The sequence below is a fragment of the Seriola dumerili genome, unplaced genomic scaffold (genome assembly GCF_002260705.1).
Source record: "Seriola dumerili isolate Sdu_G_001 unplaced genomic scaffold, Sdu_1.0 BDQW01000216.1, whole genome shotgun sequence".
Lineage (NCBI taxonomy): Eukaryota > Metazoa > Chordata > Actinopteri > Carangiformes > Carangidae > Seriola > Seriola dumerili.
Genome location: NW_019174471.1, coordinates 4,357,673 through 4,374,709, shown reverse-complemented (window position 1 = coordinate 4,374,709; position 17,037 = coordinate 4,357,673). Strand labels below are relative to the sequence as shown.

Below are 17,037 nucleotides of genomic sequence, written 5' to 3'. Positions count from 1 at the left end.
GTATGCGCAACTTTTTTTTAATTATTAAACTTTGCCCCAAAGCTGTGGAAAATCCTGTCAAGTGCTATAAGACATACGGGCTGTGGACATGACTGCTGAAAACCTATTTACATAATTTTTTATTCTTACTGGTTTCTATTTTTATTTAAATTTTATTTATTTTTTATCTATCATCTACATCACTTTATTTAATTGTTCTTCTATTCGACCTTGTTTTATTGTGCTATTTCATTTTCACTCTCTTGCATGAAAAGTGCTCTATAAACTATAAACTTTAATTTTGGTATTATTTTATTATTATCAACATTAGCAGTAAGTAACAAGACTTTTCATAGACAAACAGTGTATTATTAACACTGCCACAATGAATAATCAAACTGAACAATATCATTATCACATGTGGCTGAACCAGATCTGAGAAAATGACAATAAAAAGCATTTTTTTCTTTAAAAGTGATATACAATATTTGTGAATCACACACTTTTATTCCATGTGTAAAAGCATTAGGATACATGAAAAAGACCTGGACCCAGTTCAAAACTTCATGCAAACCCTTGTTCTTTCTAGTCTATAGTCATTATATGCATTATGATACAATTCCATATAAGTGTTCGTTACATAATCAGACAGGACATATCTATCTGTCAATGTGATTTCATCGCAATATTCTCTTTGGTTAACTGAATATATAGAACGACTGCATGGTCTGTAGATAAAGTGCAGAGTATCTTGCAACCATCAAATCTTTACATGTTATAAAGGCACAGTTGACATCTGTGCTGCCAGATGAAAAAGGCACAACAGAGAAGGCAAATTCCCTCGAAGCGTGTAAGGTACAAGATAACACAAACTAGACTCTAATACAGTGGTTATCAAACTGGGTGGTGCCAATTCAAGGGGGTTTTGGATGACCAGGGAATAATATGGAGTGAAGATAAGTTGAATGAATATGATTTACGAGGGAAAAATAAACAAACCAGAGTTTGCTAATGCTGCTGTGCTTACTTTTATTTCATTAAAATACAACATGGATCCCTTTTTCTTAGATGCCTCCCTTATTACTGTTAATGATAGATAAAAATTGTGTATGGGTGCGGCTTTTTTTCACTTCTGAAGGGGGGCATGCCAGAAAAAGTTCGAGAACCACTGCTCTAATGGGATAGATAAACTTATGTAGGGTGTGAGGCAGCAGCAAAAAGGGCCAAACATGTATTACAGACATTAAGTAAACCAGGATGAGAGCAGGAATCTAATGTTCAGGGAGGCACAGGATAAACACAGAATCACTCAAGAAAGAAGTGATGCAGACAAGAAGCCACAGTTTAGAAAAATCCAGCACCATAGTTTTTACACATTAATTGGTGCTGAAAATATAGGACGGGAAGTCAGGGTGTGATTAGCTATAGGAAACACTAGAGCGGTGATTCTCGACATTTTAAAAGTAATACCAAATTAAATGCTATACTATTGCAATTAAAGATGTACTGTAACTCCCCCTCCAGTTGAGATAAACTGCTCTCAGTGATGTAGTCCTCACTCAGGGGAGCAGTAACGGCCAGCAAACAGAATGCTCATGGAGGGGTTATGTCGGATGAAGAAGAGGAAGGGGTGATCTGCAATGAAGGTGGCTGGACGAAGTGCACAGCGCAGCATCATGATGGCGGCAGTAGCAGCAGCAGCCTCGGTTCCCTCCTCGTTCACCTCCACGAAAGCCTTGTGGACGACCTTTGACAGTGCCAGGTCGTTGGCAGGAGACATGCCTGTCACAGAAGAGAGAGGCAGAGAATATTTTAAATAAATGTAATACCTGCTCTCACCCTTCATGTTGATGTTGATTTGGGAGGAACTTCAGTATTTTTACTTGACAGGAGCCAGTTCAGGTTTTTCATGTCCTGATCTTTACAATGAAATATGAAGATTTCCGATATAGTCCAGGTACGTGTCCTACCTGAGAAGTCACTCATTATCATGTCGAAAGCATCCACCATGCCCATGCTGACCAGGACATCCTTCATGTCATAGTTCTCCTCCATCTTGAACCGAGGCAGGCCCACCTGGACCTCACTTTCATCCATCATGTCTGAACGAGTCCACTCCACAAAATTTTCATAAGTCAGCTCCTTCTCCAGCTGGGGGTGGACACAAAATGGACAATCAATTATCAGTTTGTCTGTGTCTTGTGGGCATCTTTATATGTGGAAATGTAATAGTGTGCATGTCCTACCTTTTCAAGACCAGTTGAACTGTCCTCTATGTCCATAGGTAGAAAGATGAGCATGCTGAGCTCCTTCCCTTTGTAAGGCATCTCCAGAATCTGTACAACAGCATTTTTCCAATATTGGATAGCTTATGAGTTTACATGCAACAATCAAAAACAGTGATAGTTTCATAGTTATGGTAAAAATAAAGTCTGGATCATAACCAAAATCTCATCGGTTTTTCTTTGACTCATGGTCAGTCTCATTCATATTCCATAACCTCATTAAGAAAGGTAATAAATGATTGCCTTTGTTGCCAGGTCAGTTAACAGACATACTGTATTACCTGATTAATTAAGTGAATCTCTTGATTACCTGGCAGTTGGCTTCAGGGATGTAGGTCAAAGGGAACTTAGTTTTCTGGTGCATCATCTTAACTGGCTTAGCGTCATTCTGAAAACAGCAAACAGAAACATGTGTAACTTAACAACAGCTGAAATCTAGTACATATGACCATGTTGCAGTGATGTAGAAGTGTACAACAAGGTGTGATTGGTACACCATGACATCATTGTTGAGTGAGTGAAACATACTCAGGCAGCAAAACACAAGCTTAAGCTTTAAAGCTGCCTTAAGCTGCATTTTGGATGTTAACGTGAAACAAAATGACAGAAAAGCTGGTCCTGCTGATCTCACAAAAAACAGTCATCACAGTTCACATTCAGGAGGCAGATGCACAACACGCCTCAGTGAGAAATGCTTGAGCTCTGGAATAAGTTTAATATTCAGCATCAAAATCTCTTACTGAAGCTCAAACTTTTTGTAGACCAGTTCAAAGCCAAATCACTTTTTATTACTCTGAGTAAAGCCCAATGTCTTCAATTTTTTTTTTTTACTTTGGTAAATCATTTGTCAATAAATAACGCAATATCTACAGACTCAAACTCTATACTTACTTAAGCAACATTTTCTTATGAACACATCTAAGAAAAGGCGACGCCCTAAACCAAATGGAAGTATTACAATGTCCTTTTTACTGGACCACAGTGACCCATGATTAACAGTCACATGTTTAAAAAGCTATTGGGAAACGTTTTCTCCTGATCTTGACTAACATGCAACAGAAAAGGGTCCAACAAATTTTGTTAACTTTTGTTAAGTGATGAGACTCTCACCCTTTTGCCCCTGATTTCCAAATTCTCCTGTGGTCAGGTTTCGTGCAATGGCCCTGAAGTTGAACCCTTTTCGCTACTTTTCATTAAGAAAGTGGAAATAGAACCTTAGACTGTGCATTTTCTCTTTTCACTTTCACTTGTTTGACTAAAAAAAGATGAATTGGTTTTCCAATATTCCTGCAGCGTACGCACCACTCTCATTTTCACTTGATTCTACTGAGCTGTGGTCAGATCAGTAGACGGACAGGATACGACTGCACATGTCTGATATTAATCTCTGCGTCATGGTATCATGCAATATAGTTTCACAAACCCAGACGTGAGTTCAGTTAACAGCGTTTGTCCACTGAATGTTTTCTCTGTGCAGTGTTACCTTGTTGAGTCTGAACTGAGCATCATGTGTAGAACTCTGCTGAAACTGCTTGTTCCAGTTGCCTTTAAAGTAGATGGCATTTACCAGCACCAGCCTGGTCATGTTATCAACCACACCTTCGGCCAGCACATCCTTAATTTTACCTAAGAAAAGCACACAATTTGAAATGATTGCCATGTTTCCTCAGTGTAGAATTTAGTTAAACCACATTTATTTGAACACATGGAAAAATTGGAAAGAGTCCTCATTTCCAGGGTTATTTACAGCATCGTTTCAATATTAATATGTAATCTTTCAGTATTAATACCAAGAAAACTGGATTAAAGTAGCACTTGGCCTTTCTAACTGAAAGGAATTCTGGTCCCTTTCAGGCCACCGTAGAGAAATCTTTTAAACTCATGGCATTGTAAGTCATAAAAGTTTGCATGTCAATGTGCAATTCTGGAAATCCAGCTATTTCTGCATACAAAGATGAGACTGACACAAAACTATGATTAAGCAACATGAGGTGTTAGCATACTGATAAGTGTGTATGACCCACCTTGTGTCTGGCTCTCCACCCAGCTGTTGATGTTGAGCCTGGCTGCCTCGGAGCTGTTGCTGAAGTCCACAGACTCCAGCTCTGCATGGTAGTGCTTCCTGGTTTTTTCAAGGAAACCCTGGAACCACCAGCAACGCATTTACTGATTCTGATCACCCAAACAGAATATCCTCTTCACCTGACTTAGTGGAATTAAAAGCCATTACAGCTAGAGAGAGTGTTTCCACAGTCACTGCTTTACTTGCTTGTATGCTGGCCTGCTGCCCACTCCCTAATTCATCATTCCATTTTACTACATGCTTTAAGATTCCTGTCTAAGCCTCTCATTCACTCCAGCCGCACATTCTGTAAACAACACCACACCCACACATGAAGATGCATAGTCACATATATATATATCCTGAAATACACACACACACAAACCTCAACAAACTGGTAAGATTGCTCCCCGTACAGTCTGTTGGCCACACTGAGGGCGTACGGAGCGTCTGGCTTGTTGAGCTCGTTCAGCAGGAGGGCAAAGCTACTGTGGACATCATCCTGAAGGTCCTTGGTTTTCAGACACTGTGGACAAAGTAGACAAGAGGTGTTAGAGAGATGCACTGAGCCAGTGTTACGCCAGTCTAATAATCAGAGTTTGTGATGACAATATTGACAACATCAGCAATTTTGTCGTCTTTGGTGCTCCATGCTAAGTATTTGCCTACACTATGTTAAATGATGATGGATTGGAAAGATTTCCAAAAATGAACTTGATAGATTTGGTTGTAAATCTCTCTCTTGTAAATCAATTGGTCATAAAAACGAAAAGGTCAGGTATCTAAAATTTGGACATGCAAATGGCATCAGCACAGAATCTGGTATAACACAGCACAGTGTATAGATTGGGCCATTTTGGTATGCTGGAAAGAAATGAAAGCTGATGACTTCCAGTAGTAGTGTCTGAAAATATCTGAACCATTGACATGTCAATGTTGATGCACAAAATCTCAACTTTGACTGAAAAAAATATGGCAAAAATGAAAATACAAAAAGAAACTGACATGGAAAATGTAAAGAAAATATTTGAACACCTTTCACACTGACTTTAAAGAACCCATGGAAACCTGCCCAGGCACTGAAGCCTTTCCAGAAAGATTCCCATGAAGACACACAGCATCCCTCCACCATGGTGTTAAAGTATTTACACGGTTATTTTACAAAACAAAGGCCCGTCTTTTTTAATAAGAATTTAGGATGGTATGTTTTGGCTGGTGTGCATCCATATTAGCAAGACATAAACCACCGTCTTCTGCAAACTGTAATAATGATGTTTGCCAAATTTGGTTTTATCCACATACAAGGGCATTATCAGAGTAATACACAAGACATAAAAAAGGAAACAGATTCATTTGTGTGTACTCAGTTTTCCTAATACATTTTTGATGGGTTGTCATTGCTTAAAACGTTTTAAGTGTTTAATCTCACTGTGGTTTCTAACAGCTTCTTATCCGAGATAAACAGCACACCCAAAAAGAAGCCATACATAGAAAAGCCAGTACTACATTCCTGTGAATTATGCAACACTATGAGGTTTGGAGCTGACAGTCGACGCATACACTAAACCTTCAGTAGGGCTACTCCCTTGCATTGTTGCGTTTCTCTAAATTCGTTTCAAAATAGCAGCATACTGGAGATTAGTAGAAAAACAAGTGAAAGATCCCTGTCTCCAAAGGTCCCCTCCACCACATGACACCACCTAGACCACCTGTTAGTAAAATGCCCCTCAGTTAGTTTATCATCCCTGCACTCTTGGCTTTGTAACCACCTTCAGCATGTCTGGCAGGTTGAAGTGGACCAGCTGCTGCATCTGCATCATCTGCTGTGCTCCCGCATGCTGTGGCTGCTCTGCCTCACAGAATCTGAGGACCTAAGGGCGCAATTGGTAGTGTTCACTGTTAAGTTAGACATAATGTGTCTCTGGTTGTGTACAGGAAGCTACAATTTCATCCAAGCAGCGATGTGTGGGTTGAGTCAAACTCAGCAGGCCTTGTACATTACCATCAAACTCAAGCCAGGTCAAACAGCTGATCAGAGAGAAGTGCAGAAAATTTTGTTTTTCATGCAGCTGTGGGATAAACCTCTCTTCAACACAAAGACACAAGGAGACGATGATTGTAGTTATGTATTACTGGACTGGAAAGTAATTGCATTGGTATCTACCGTCATGACTTTCTATGTTACATTGTCTTTCTGTGTGGTGCTGAAGAGCGACCACACCCAAGAATGATGTCAAGGTGCACTGACCACACCCTGCTGCAAGGCAACAACTTCAACCTCTGCAAGATCAGAGATTCTCTATTTATTCACCGACGGTTCAACTGTTTGAAAAGTAGCATTTTTATACAGCTGGTTGAGTTTAATGACATCTAACATATTTGGAACATGACAGGTGATGTATATGAATGAGTACTTCAGTTCATCTGACCGGGCTGTGGGGGCTTATTACAACATATTTTATATAAACTTATTTAAGCAACTTTGCAAAACTATAACTATAACCTACATTCTTCATTTTCCTACAATACATATTCATTGGCTTTCAGCTACGTTGCTATTTTGTGTTGCAGTGAGCTGATATGTAGAATCACACCGACAGAAAAATAATGTACAAGGGAATAAAAGTACCAGTGTTGCACATGAAGGTGGTGTTTGGCAAGGAGATAAATAAAAAGTTTTTGCAAATTCAGGTGGCATCATTCCTGATGCACATATTTCTTTTTCCCATCAACCTACTGCAGTATTTGTACAGTACATGACACTGACACTCCCTCCCTCCCCTCTGTCACTTTGGTTCTTGGTGCAGCTCTGGTGGAAGTTCAGCTGCTGTCATCACATCTGGCTGGAAGCACAATGATTCACATCCCATTTGCTGACAATTTTGCCACATTTTGGAAGAAGCTCAGCCTTTATACACAGGACATGATTAAGTCAAAACAGGTTGTCTTGTGGCTCTTTACTCTGCATAATGAAATGACACTGTATATAAAAAGACCATGTCCCTGTTAAACAGCCAGGTAATACCCCTAGTTCTGTTGCATCAGATGAAAGAGGGGCACAAACTACAGAAAATACTGCTATTACATTTCACTGTCTTGACATAAACTTCACATACTGTGAATAACCTTATTACTCTTAACTGTCATCCTGCTCTTCCATTACCCATCATCCCCCAGAACATGATCACTTCAAATGACTGGAGTTGTTTCCTGACCCACGGCACATGGTGGATTAAGGGCAAGGGCCTGGCCCTCATACATATTCACACTTCCTGGGTGTGGTTTTGCTTTAGGAATCGTTTAGAAAAATGTGACTAAATGTTCGTGTTTTACAGCACATCAACTTCCACATTTCAACTACCTGTCTCATTGTACTGGTTATCACAGAGGCCTTTCTGCTGTTCATTCTACAGACGGCCACTGTGTGAGGGCATAATTTATTATTTTTATTTTTCCTAAGGATCTCCATACTTCTTAATAATGAGATGAGACAGTTGTGAGCCATTCAGTGATTAAACGTTGAACAACTCCCAGGTAGCCAGACAAGTGAACATATGGGGCATATGCACATAAAGGGAACTGATAAGGTGTACAGATTGCTTTATTGTACCTAGATCTTTATTGCCCCTACACTTCCAAATTATGTATCATGTTCCTATAGTAACACAACACAGATCTGCCCTCCATAAATCCTGGTCAGAGTCTGAACAGAGCAGATCTTTGTCATTTTTGCTGACACTGGAAAACAAAACTGGTGATTCATACTGAATGTGGGTTTACACGCCCCCAATGTTCCACTCCACCCTTTCATTCCTATCAAACTTGATCAAACGCTGTCTTTCTGAAGCATTAATCTTCAGTGTCACAGAGGCGTCACATCATGGGAACTTGAATTTCATGAGAAATCTGCATCATTCCACTGAACAGGCAACAAAGACACCTTTCAAAAATGTCAAATAACAGGTTTCACAATATCAAACTGAATAACCAGGTGCACCAACCTCTGATATCATGTTACGTTTCACAAAAATAGCGTGTGTGTCGGTGTGTGCGTGTATGTGTGTGCGTGAACTGTACCTCTGACATCTGTTTGGCCGTGTTGCCTCCAGACCCCAGCATCACCATAGCCAGGGCTGAAGAGATGCTAAAAGGAGAGAAAAAGACATTTGCGGTCTTGTCGTTATCGCTCAGCTTGTTGAGCAAAGCCAGAGCGAAGCCGGTGTTGGCCTTGGACAGAGGGGTTAATGATGCCATTGTGTCTTGTGTCTGCAAAGAAACGAGGGCAGAGCTTTCATTATTACACTACACATTTTAAATATTATTTTATCTCTAACCAATTTACTATCTCACTCTGTTTGTGAGCCAAACTTTACTGAAAGTTAATCAATTTATAATTAAATTGTTTGTGTTTGAATATAAATACCTGATAGACGATATATTAACATCATTTAAAATCATTCAATATAATTCTTCAAAACTTTCTATTTACCCACCTTAAATATTCCCATTATTTGTGGCACTGGGAGTCTACTCAATTTTATTTTATGGTAATAATAATATTAATAATAATAATAATAATAATAATCTTTATTTATATAGAACTGAACAGAAAGAAAAAAGGGAAATTAAAACAAACAAAACATCATAAAACAGAAGTAAGTTACATTCAAATATTGACTGAATTAAATAAAACACAACAACATATCAAACATTTATAAAAGCTTTCTAATAAAAGAATGACTTAAGAAGAGTTTCAAAAGACACTTAAGATCTAGCCTGTCTGATCTCAGTGGGTAGACTGTTCCACAATTTGGGGGCTCTAACAGCAAAGGCACAGTCACCTTTTCTCATCAGCCGAGTCTTCGGAATAACCAGCAAGGCTCCTTCCACTGATATGAATTGTGTTATTTCGGTTTAAATGTCTAATTTTACCGCCTAATTTCTAGTTTTTCATGTTGTACTGCTGTCGAAAAGCACTTTGTAACTATGATCTATAAGTTATTAGCCTATTAATATTAAAAAGCAATATTATAGTAATATTATAATAAAGTAATACATTACCATATAGTAATATGTGGTTGTTACCAATAGGAATTTAGGATTTTATTGAAATTAGCAGCAGTTTTAGTGGTGTGTATGCAAATTCACCACCAGATTGTAAATATAGTATTACATTTGGAGATTTCTGAATGGAATATGGTAGAAAAATAGAGGGTTAATATATCTGTTGGATTTCACAATGAAAACGCATTCTTTTACAGGCACTAAAACGTGATTTTATACTTACAACTACATATAGCACCATTTACATAACACACCACACATAACGTCAGACTTGACTGTATCGACCAAGTTCACTGTCAAACTGGGACTTTACACCTGTAGCATGAAGAACTTCCTGTTTATCCTGTCCGGTAAAATCAATTAATAAATCACTGTGCCTGCACCCTTAAACCAGTTAAAGTCTACAAACTAAACAATTAAACCCTCCGATCACGAGCTGAGTGTGACGCATCCTTTACTTACTAACAGGCTCTTTCCTTCCAGTGCTGGGATGATCAGGAGTCTTTCAGTAACAGACTGACTTCACTGTCCAGCGCCTGTTTTATTATTGACGAGCTGACACGCCCCAAATGCTCTTCCGCATTCTCATGTGTCATTCTATGGAAGCCGAGGAGATAAAAAGTCTTTCTTTCGCCCCCCCTCCCCCCCCTTTCTCTGAAGTTATCTCACTCAAATGGTAATTATTGCTATGGTTTCAGAGTCAAACGGTCCAAACACTGACTCACTGATTTGTGAACACATGATTATACTCCCATTCATTTTCTAAACTGTTTCACACAGTCTGAAATCACATATCCATCACACTTGCCCTGATGACTTCATCCCTGCTAAAGCAAGTGGTTTAGTTTAGTTTAAATTATTTATATATTTGATTGGGACAATGCAATTTAACATAGTTTCAAAACAGGGTATGAAACTAATGTGTTGCACAAAGAGTTTATAGCTATTGCTAATTCTCTGCTCCTTTTCCAGTTGACCTTTTTTTTTTTTTTTACACATGTGTAATGGATTTAAAAGTCAATAGTAAAAACAACACAAAACAGACAACACAGTTGATGATACCCTACAATTAGCTAAAAATAGAACAGTCTAAACAAAGACAACAACAGCACGCTAGAAGTAGTCAAACAAAAACAATTAACAATATAAACAGTTGCCTAGAAATGAGTAGAGCTCTGTTTTGCTTTTAGCAGCACTTAACCTTTATTGTGAAGGAGTCTATGTCTGGACTTAATTTGATTTCAGTTAGTCATTTGTTCCAGAATTGACAGCCCTTTATGGAGAAAGCTGATTGTACAAATTTAGATCTTCAATGTGATATTTTACAAACACTAAGAAATGAAAGCACAGAAATAGACCTAAAAGGGTACAGAGGCTTTGTCACTCCAGCTGTACTCTAGCAGGGTACAGCATTGCACCTCTGAACATTGGTACATTTTATACCTACTTGTCTGTTCCTCTAAAAGGACATTTCTTTGTATCCCCTGTGACAAAAGTGTACCTTCATGTCGTGGCACAAAAGTATATCCACTGGAAAGGTACAGATTTGGTGCCTTGTTTTTTTGTTGTTTTTTGGGGAGGCATTTTTGCATTTAATTTGATAGGTCCAGTGAGAGAGACGTGGGTCAGAGTCAAACCCATGGCCGTTGTGGTTAGGACTAAACCCATATGGTACACACCCTACCAGGTGAGCCAGTGAGGCGCCCCCAGACTTGGTACCATATGAGGTACAGTTGGAGCGACATGTCATTTTGTACCTTTATGAAGCAAAAACATATCCCTAAATTCAGAGACAAAATCATTTACAGTTAGTTTACTTTTTTTTTTAACAAAATCAACATTTTATATGTAAACTAATCCATTTTGGGTGCATGTATTGTATTGTTCTGATAAAATGTATTTGTCCTTAAAAAAAAGTTTGAGTACATGAGAAAAAGCAGTGCTTTTCTACATTAAGCTGAAGCATAAGACCAAAGGAGCCATTCGCTAATCACTGAGTGCAACCAAGAAAATTTCATTTCGGTTTCATACACAAAACAGGAGCAAGGTTAAGTAAAGTACACTTCCAAAATGTATGCAAAATTCATAACTCACATACTGTATTAGATTCAATTAATTCAATGTTTCAATCACTAAAATGCACATGCAGCTATGTTGGTAGCCTATTTAATTACAACAAACCCACCTCTCTATTTAAATCAAGATTTTGTATCAAGATGGTTTTGTACCTTTAAAATTAAAGTCCACAGTTAACACCCTAAGGACCATTTCAGTACCTTACAGGATACTTTTCTGAGAAATGTAAAAAAGATACCACTATTTCTCTGTGTGAGATTTCCACACACCACGCTCCTGGTTACTCTGTTACGTTCTTGCCTTTGGGTATATCTTGAGAGAGACTGTGGCTAAACTGTTGATACATTTATAAACTAATTTCAGAAAGCAAAGATGAATAAAGCCCTCAAAACTAAGATCTTTTCAGTATGGGACAGTGAAATCATCGGACAGGCTTTTTGTCCATTATTTTCAGTGCCTGATTATATAAGGATGTCAGGGGTCTGACTGTAGATTGTGACGTTTGAGCCCATACTGTGATACAATATGAAAAAAACAACTCACACTAGTGTATTTCCTATGTAAATTTATGATTTTATACATTTAAATCAGTATGGGATTGAACCAAATATTGTAGATAAACCTTCAGTAGCAATGGAAAAATTAAGCAACTTGAACTCAGTTATTTGACTCACTCCCTGCAGTAAAACTATTTGTACCTTTAGGATTGCAGTAGTGTAGAAGTTAATTGTACTGATTGCTGATATTTAATTCTTCTGATGCATCAAACTGCCAGTTCTTGGAAACCATTTCACCATAATTCTGTCATCAAAACAAACATGAGACCAGTGAGGTCCGAGTTATTTTCATGAGATGCAGTAAAAAAGCTGGTTCAGGGAAAGTGGCACGCCTAAATTTAAGGGGTAACTGGATTAAGAGGCAATTGTTACATCACTGAAAAAATTAACCAGATGTATTGACTGAGTGTCACAGCACCATCCCAGTCTGACAGTGTTAGATAAGGAGTCAGTGAATTAAAATGCCAACAGCAATGATTTGTTTTAATACTATATAGATATATATATATATATACACACACATACATATACACACACACATACAAAATTGCAGTTCATGTTCAATATCGATTATTGAAGAGAAAATATTGAGGACTACAGAGTAGAGGTGGGAGTTAAAACTGACTGCAGCTGAGAGCAAATATATCATGAAAGCAAGAGCCGTTTATGAAACGGGTGTAGTATGGACCCAAATGCAGCACACAGCTGGATATAGTTTGTTATGACCTTTATTTATGAGTCAGAGATATTGCACACAGGTGGATATTGGGGATAGAGGAAGGGGTCTGGAGCCGGGGCTGGAGAGCCGTTTGTAAAGTGCGGAGCAGGTGAGCAGAGCGGGTTGGGGAGGCTCACACACACACACAGGTAATTGTTGAAGGGAAGCAACGGTACCGTTAGGGGGCAGGCTGGAGACGTCGTCGAGGGAGCAGGAGGATTGGAACCAGGTAGAATTAATGCTAAAATAGTGTCGGCCGATGTAATCACATCATTATTATTATAGTAACTACCTGATGGAAAATAATATATATATATATATATATATATATATATATATATATATATATATACAACATAAACGTTTAAACTAAAAAACTTAAACTAAATTGCATAAATGATGAAAACATAAAAACAAAACATAAAACAACAGCGTCCAGTCGTCTCACGTACGTACACTACGCTGCAACGTATGTGTGTACGCACGTACGCCCGCAAATGCCCACGCACGTAACGTGCATGCTGACGCTGACCGCAACGTGTGCACGAACGCAGGTGTGTGTAAGCACGTTGCAGCGTGGCACATTGGTAGCTACGTCAGATTCTAGATGACTTTGATGTGCCTTTGATCTGCTGCATCAAAGGCACATGTATGTGAAGTAAACTAACAGTTTTCCTGGTTGTTGGTCATTGTCCTCAAGACCTCACCAGAGACACACACCTCTATCTGAGAATCCAGTTTGACGACAATTATTATTCTGCAATGGAGAATAATTCATCTGAAGGCTCAGCTGCTCCTGTTCGTGGAGCTGCTGACCTTCACCCTGGAACCAGGTCCCTGAGTCGGGGCGATGGTCCCAATGTGTTTGCGATGGTCCATCTCTCCGGCTTTCACGGCGCAGCACAGACGGGACCATGGTTCATGGATGACAATATTAGAGTGGGAATGGGGGACACCTTTCCCAACTTGTCAACTCCTCATCCCACTGGATTAGCTGCTTTTCGTCATGATGTGAGACGAATCCTTGTTCAGCCAGGCCCCTCTACAGTCATCGTGGAGCCACCAAGCAGAGAGGTTAATTCTCCTGCCTCCAGCTGTCAAGCCACATCAGAGCCAAGACTCCAACCAGAGGAAATCGAGACCATAGAGCTCACTGAAGAAGACAACGAGCTCTCCGTGAAGACACCAGAGAAGACCACCCACTCTGGTGCCTCTCCTTCCTCTGGCTGTGAAGCTACCACCAAGACCATCGACAAGACCCAGCTTTTTGTCACACTGCTGACCGTCAGACTGCTCCAAAAGTGCCGTGTTCTGGACATCTGCACGGAGAAGGACATGGCCACCTATGCCAAACAACTGATGAACAAAACGCTGCAGGGACTCACTGTGAGAGACGGTTTCTGCCCTGAACACAAAGACATCAAACAGATCTGCAAGGCCGTCATCAAGGATCTCACCAAGAAGCTTGGTGGGAAGAGCTCTCTTAAGTTTGTAATCCTGTCAGAGCAACCAAGCGTGGAAGCAGTCATCGTCAACAGTTTACAAGACCACATCTCAAAGCACGCGACTGTGTCTGCAAACAACAAGAAGAAGACATCTTCACGCAGTAAACTCTTCTGGCCCGCTATAAGTCTCGGCGCTGTTTGTGGCGTGTGGTTCATCTTGGCCATAATCTTTTTGTAAACTCCTGAAGGTGGCACGGTGGCGCAGCGGATAGCACTGTTGCCTCACTGTTGCCGGTGTCAACGGACAGGCTAATGCTGGTGAACAGCCCTGGCCTGTCTCCTATCACTTGTTTACACTGTGCCACACAGGGGGGAACTGGGCTCACTGGTGGTTCTGGCCTCGTTACTGAGGCCAGGCCCACCACTGGAACCAGTTCCTCCCTGTCCTGGCGTGGGTTTCCTCCGGGTGCTCCGGTTTTTCCCACACTCTAATTTGGACAATAAAATCATTCAATTAGATACTATTGATTCCTGAATGGACTTCTTCTTAATATAATCATATGACATGACATATATAATATTTCCTTATCATATTTTCCATGTTGAATATTGATCATACAGTGTGAGTGTAACTTATTTAAAATCTAATTATTTAACTTATTTAAATTAAGAAAATATAGTGGAGAAAAAGTTAAATATTTTCCTCTGAAAAATGAAATAAAGCACAAAATGTGTGAGGAAGATCTTAACTTCAGGTGTTTTACAATGGTTTAACTGACTTTAAGTGATTTCTTAAATATAAGACCAGAATAAGGAGAAAACCTTAAATAGTGAAGTGAACATTTTAAGGAAACATTAAGGGTGAAATTAAGGGTTTTTTGTGCATCTGTTTTTAGTGTTTTGCTCTTATTTTGGTAAGTCTGCCAATAGTAACAGACTGGTCATTTCAGAACAATACTTTACTTTAATAACAAAATTTGACCATTTAAAAAGGTGTTATCACTATATATCTATCATTCACAATCACTAGTGATATCAAATCACTCATTAGAAAGCTGACAGCAGCCAGACAAAGACGTGGACGTGCGTACCTTTTGCATTCCCATTGAAAGTCACAGTAGCTGTACTATTCTTCCTTTGAAACATACTCTGTGGTATGAGATTTATTAGTCATGAAGCCTTTACACAGTCTGGAAATAATACATCTGTTTAAGTCTGACTTATTGGCCCCTGCAACTTCTTTCAGCACTGAGTCATCCATATCTATTATTCCAAATGTTCACGTTAGTAGAATTTTTAAAACATAAATATAAAGAACACGAAAATCTTGTAAATTAAAAATATATATATATATTATAATCAGCAATAAAAAACGAAATAACAAACTAAACTAACTTAAGCGTTGTCACGTTGTAAATAACCCGCATTATAAGGCCAGGGCTGGAGGTTTCCCACTGAGCAGCGTTGGCAACTTAGTGATTTTCGCGCGAGATTTGGTGACTTTTAAAACCCTGTAGCTACTTTTCTTCATAAAAGCAGGTAGTGACACATCTGAGTCTTTCTGGACAGACTTCACCTCCTCTCCTCAGTGAAGAAGATCTGATGTGGCTCTGGACTGACGGTGTTCAGTGGGCAGGACAGAGCAGCAGCACTTTTAGTTGACCAATCAGCAGCCAGACAAAGACGTGAACGGGCGTAGCTGATGCCCCCACTTATTTTATTCTAAACAAAGGTTTTCTCCTGATGTGTCATTGAAAGTCATCATCCGGTTCCCAGGGCTCATCGTGGACTCATAAACCAGCAGAATATTTACATATAACCAGAGTTCAACGGATCCTGGTGTGTAACATTAAATACAAAACTATGTGACCATGTACAAGGTGAGATACATGAGAATTATTGCTAAAATAGTATCACATCATCATTATTATTATAGTAACTACCTGATGGAAAATCATATATATATATATATATATATCCATCCAACATTAACATTTAAACTAAATTACATAAATGATGAAAACAGAGTTGAGCCGTCTCACGTACACTCTTAACCCGAATTAGTTGACTTCACCCGCAAATCGTGGAAACCCGTTGCCCTATACCACTTTAGTTTTTACTGAAACTAAATATGTTGAGTTGTATTAACATAGAACCTGGAGTTTAGTATTTATATTTGTTAGTAGTGCTGTGTAACTCAAAATGATTAAAATATAACTAGCTATTATTCTTTCATTGATTAAAGTTACCTTTTCTTTTAAAAAAAAAAAAAATCAAAATAATAGTAATATAGTACTATCATAATACATATCAACATATATATACACTATACATACATACACACCTTATTACACTTTATAATACAATCATATTACCAATATACACTACAATTACACAATATCACAACATCATCTAATTATATATATATACTATATACTATTATGTATATGTTATGTAAATCATTGTTTTCAATTAAATTGATGGAAAAGAAATAAACACCTTTAAATGCTCCAATGCATTTTATTTTCAAGAAAAATGGCAAAACACAGCCAATCTTATTATTACAAACTTATCAGGTCAACATCAATGCATCCAACCTAAAATGATTAACCTGAAAAAGGTCATTTCAAATCATTGAAACAATTGTGTGTGGCTGTTGAATGTGTCTGTGTGTGGGTGTTGTCTGTGTCTGTGCTGTTTGTGTGGTTGTTGGTGTTGTCCATGCTGGTTGTATGTGGGAGTGTTGAATGCATCACAAATTTACAAGAAAAAACATGGATGTGCCCTGAGATTATAGTGGTAAATCCATAAAAAAACAGAATTCACAAGAAACCTCTGCTCACATGTACAA

General features: G+C 38.7%; 1 protein-coding gene across 2 annotated transcripts; it reads right to left on the bottom strand.

Moving 5' to 3' along the window:
- Window positions 1–278: 278 nt before the first annotated feature.
- On the bottom strand, window positions 279–9,942 carry LOC111228191 (leukocyte elastase inhibitor-like). 2 transcript variants are annotated; one of them, XM_022753994.1, is made up of 10 exons: window positions 9,853–9,942; window positions 8,404–8,592; window positions 6,096–6,197; window positions 4,712–4,852; window positions 4,289–4,406; window positions 3,748–3,890; window positions 2,575–2,652; window positions 2,226–2,315; window positions 1,950–2,130; window positions 279–1,761 (listed from the first exon to the last, which is right to left on the bottom strand). In XM_022753994.1, exons 2-10 carry the CDS (start codon window positions 8,578–8,580, stop codon window positions 1,535–1,537), a joined length of 1,257 nt encoding a protein of 418 aa, XP_022609715.1. In that variant the 5' UTR covers window positions 8,581–8,592; window positions 9,853–9,942; the 3' UTR covers window positions 279–1,534. The 2 variants fall into 2 exon arrangements, with proteins under 2 accessions (XP_022609715.1, XP_022609716.1); XM_022753995.1 differs by lacking the exon at window positions 6,096–6,197.
- Between the last annotated feature and the right edge of the window lie 7,095 nt (window positions 9,943–17,037).

What these genes read in the sequence shown, in the direction of transcription:
- LOC111228191 (XM_022753994.1), bottom strand. Translation starts at nt 8,580, where the DNA reads ATGGCATCATTAACCCCTCTGTCCAAGGCCAACACCGGCTTCGCTCTG. An exon ending in TCCCTGAAGCCAACTGCCAG is followed by an intron (nt 2,316 to 2,574) that starts GTAATCAAGAGA and finishes GCTGTTGTACAG; the next exon opens with ATTCTGGAGATGCCTTACAA. An exon ending in GTTCAACTGGTCTTGAAAAG is followed by an intron (nt 2,131 to 2,225) that starts GTAGGACATGCA and finishes GTCCACCCCCAG; the next exon opens with CTGGAGAAGGAGCTGACTTA.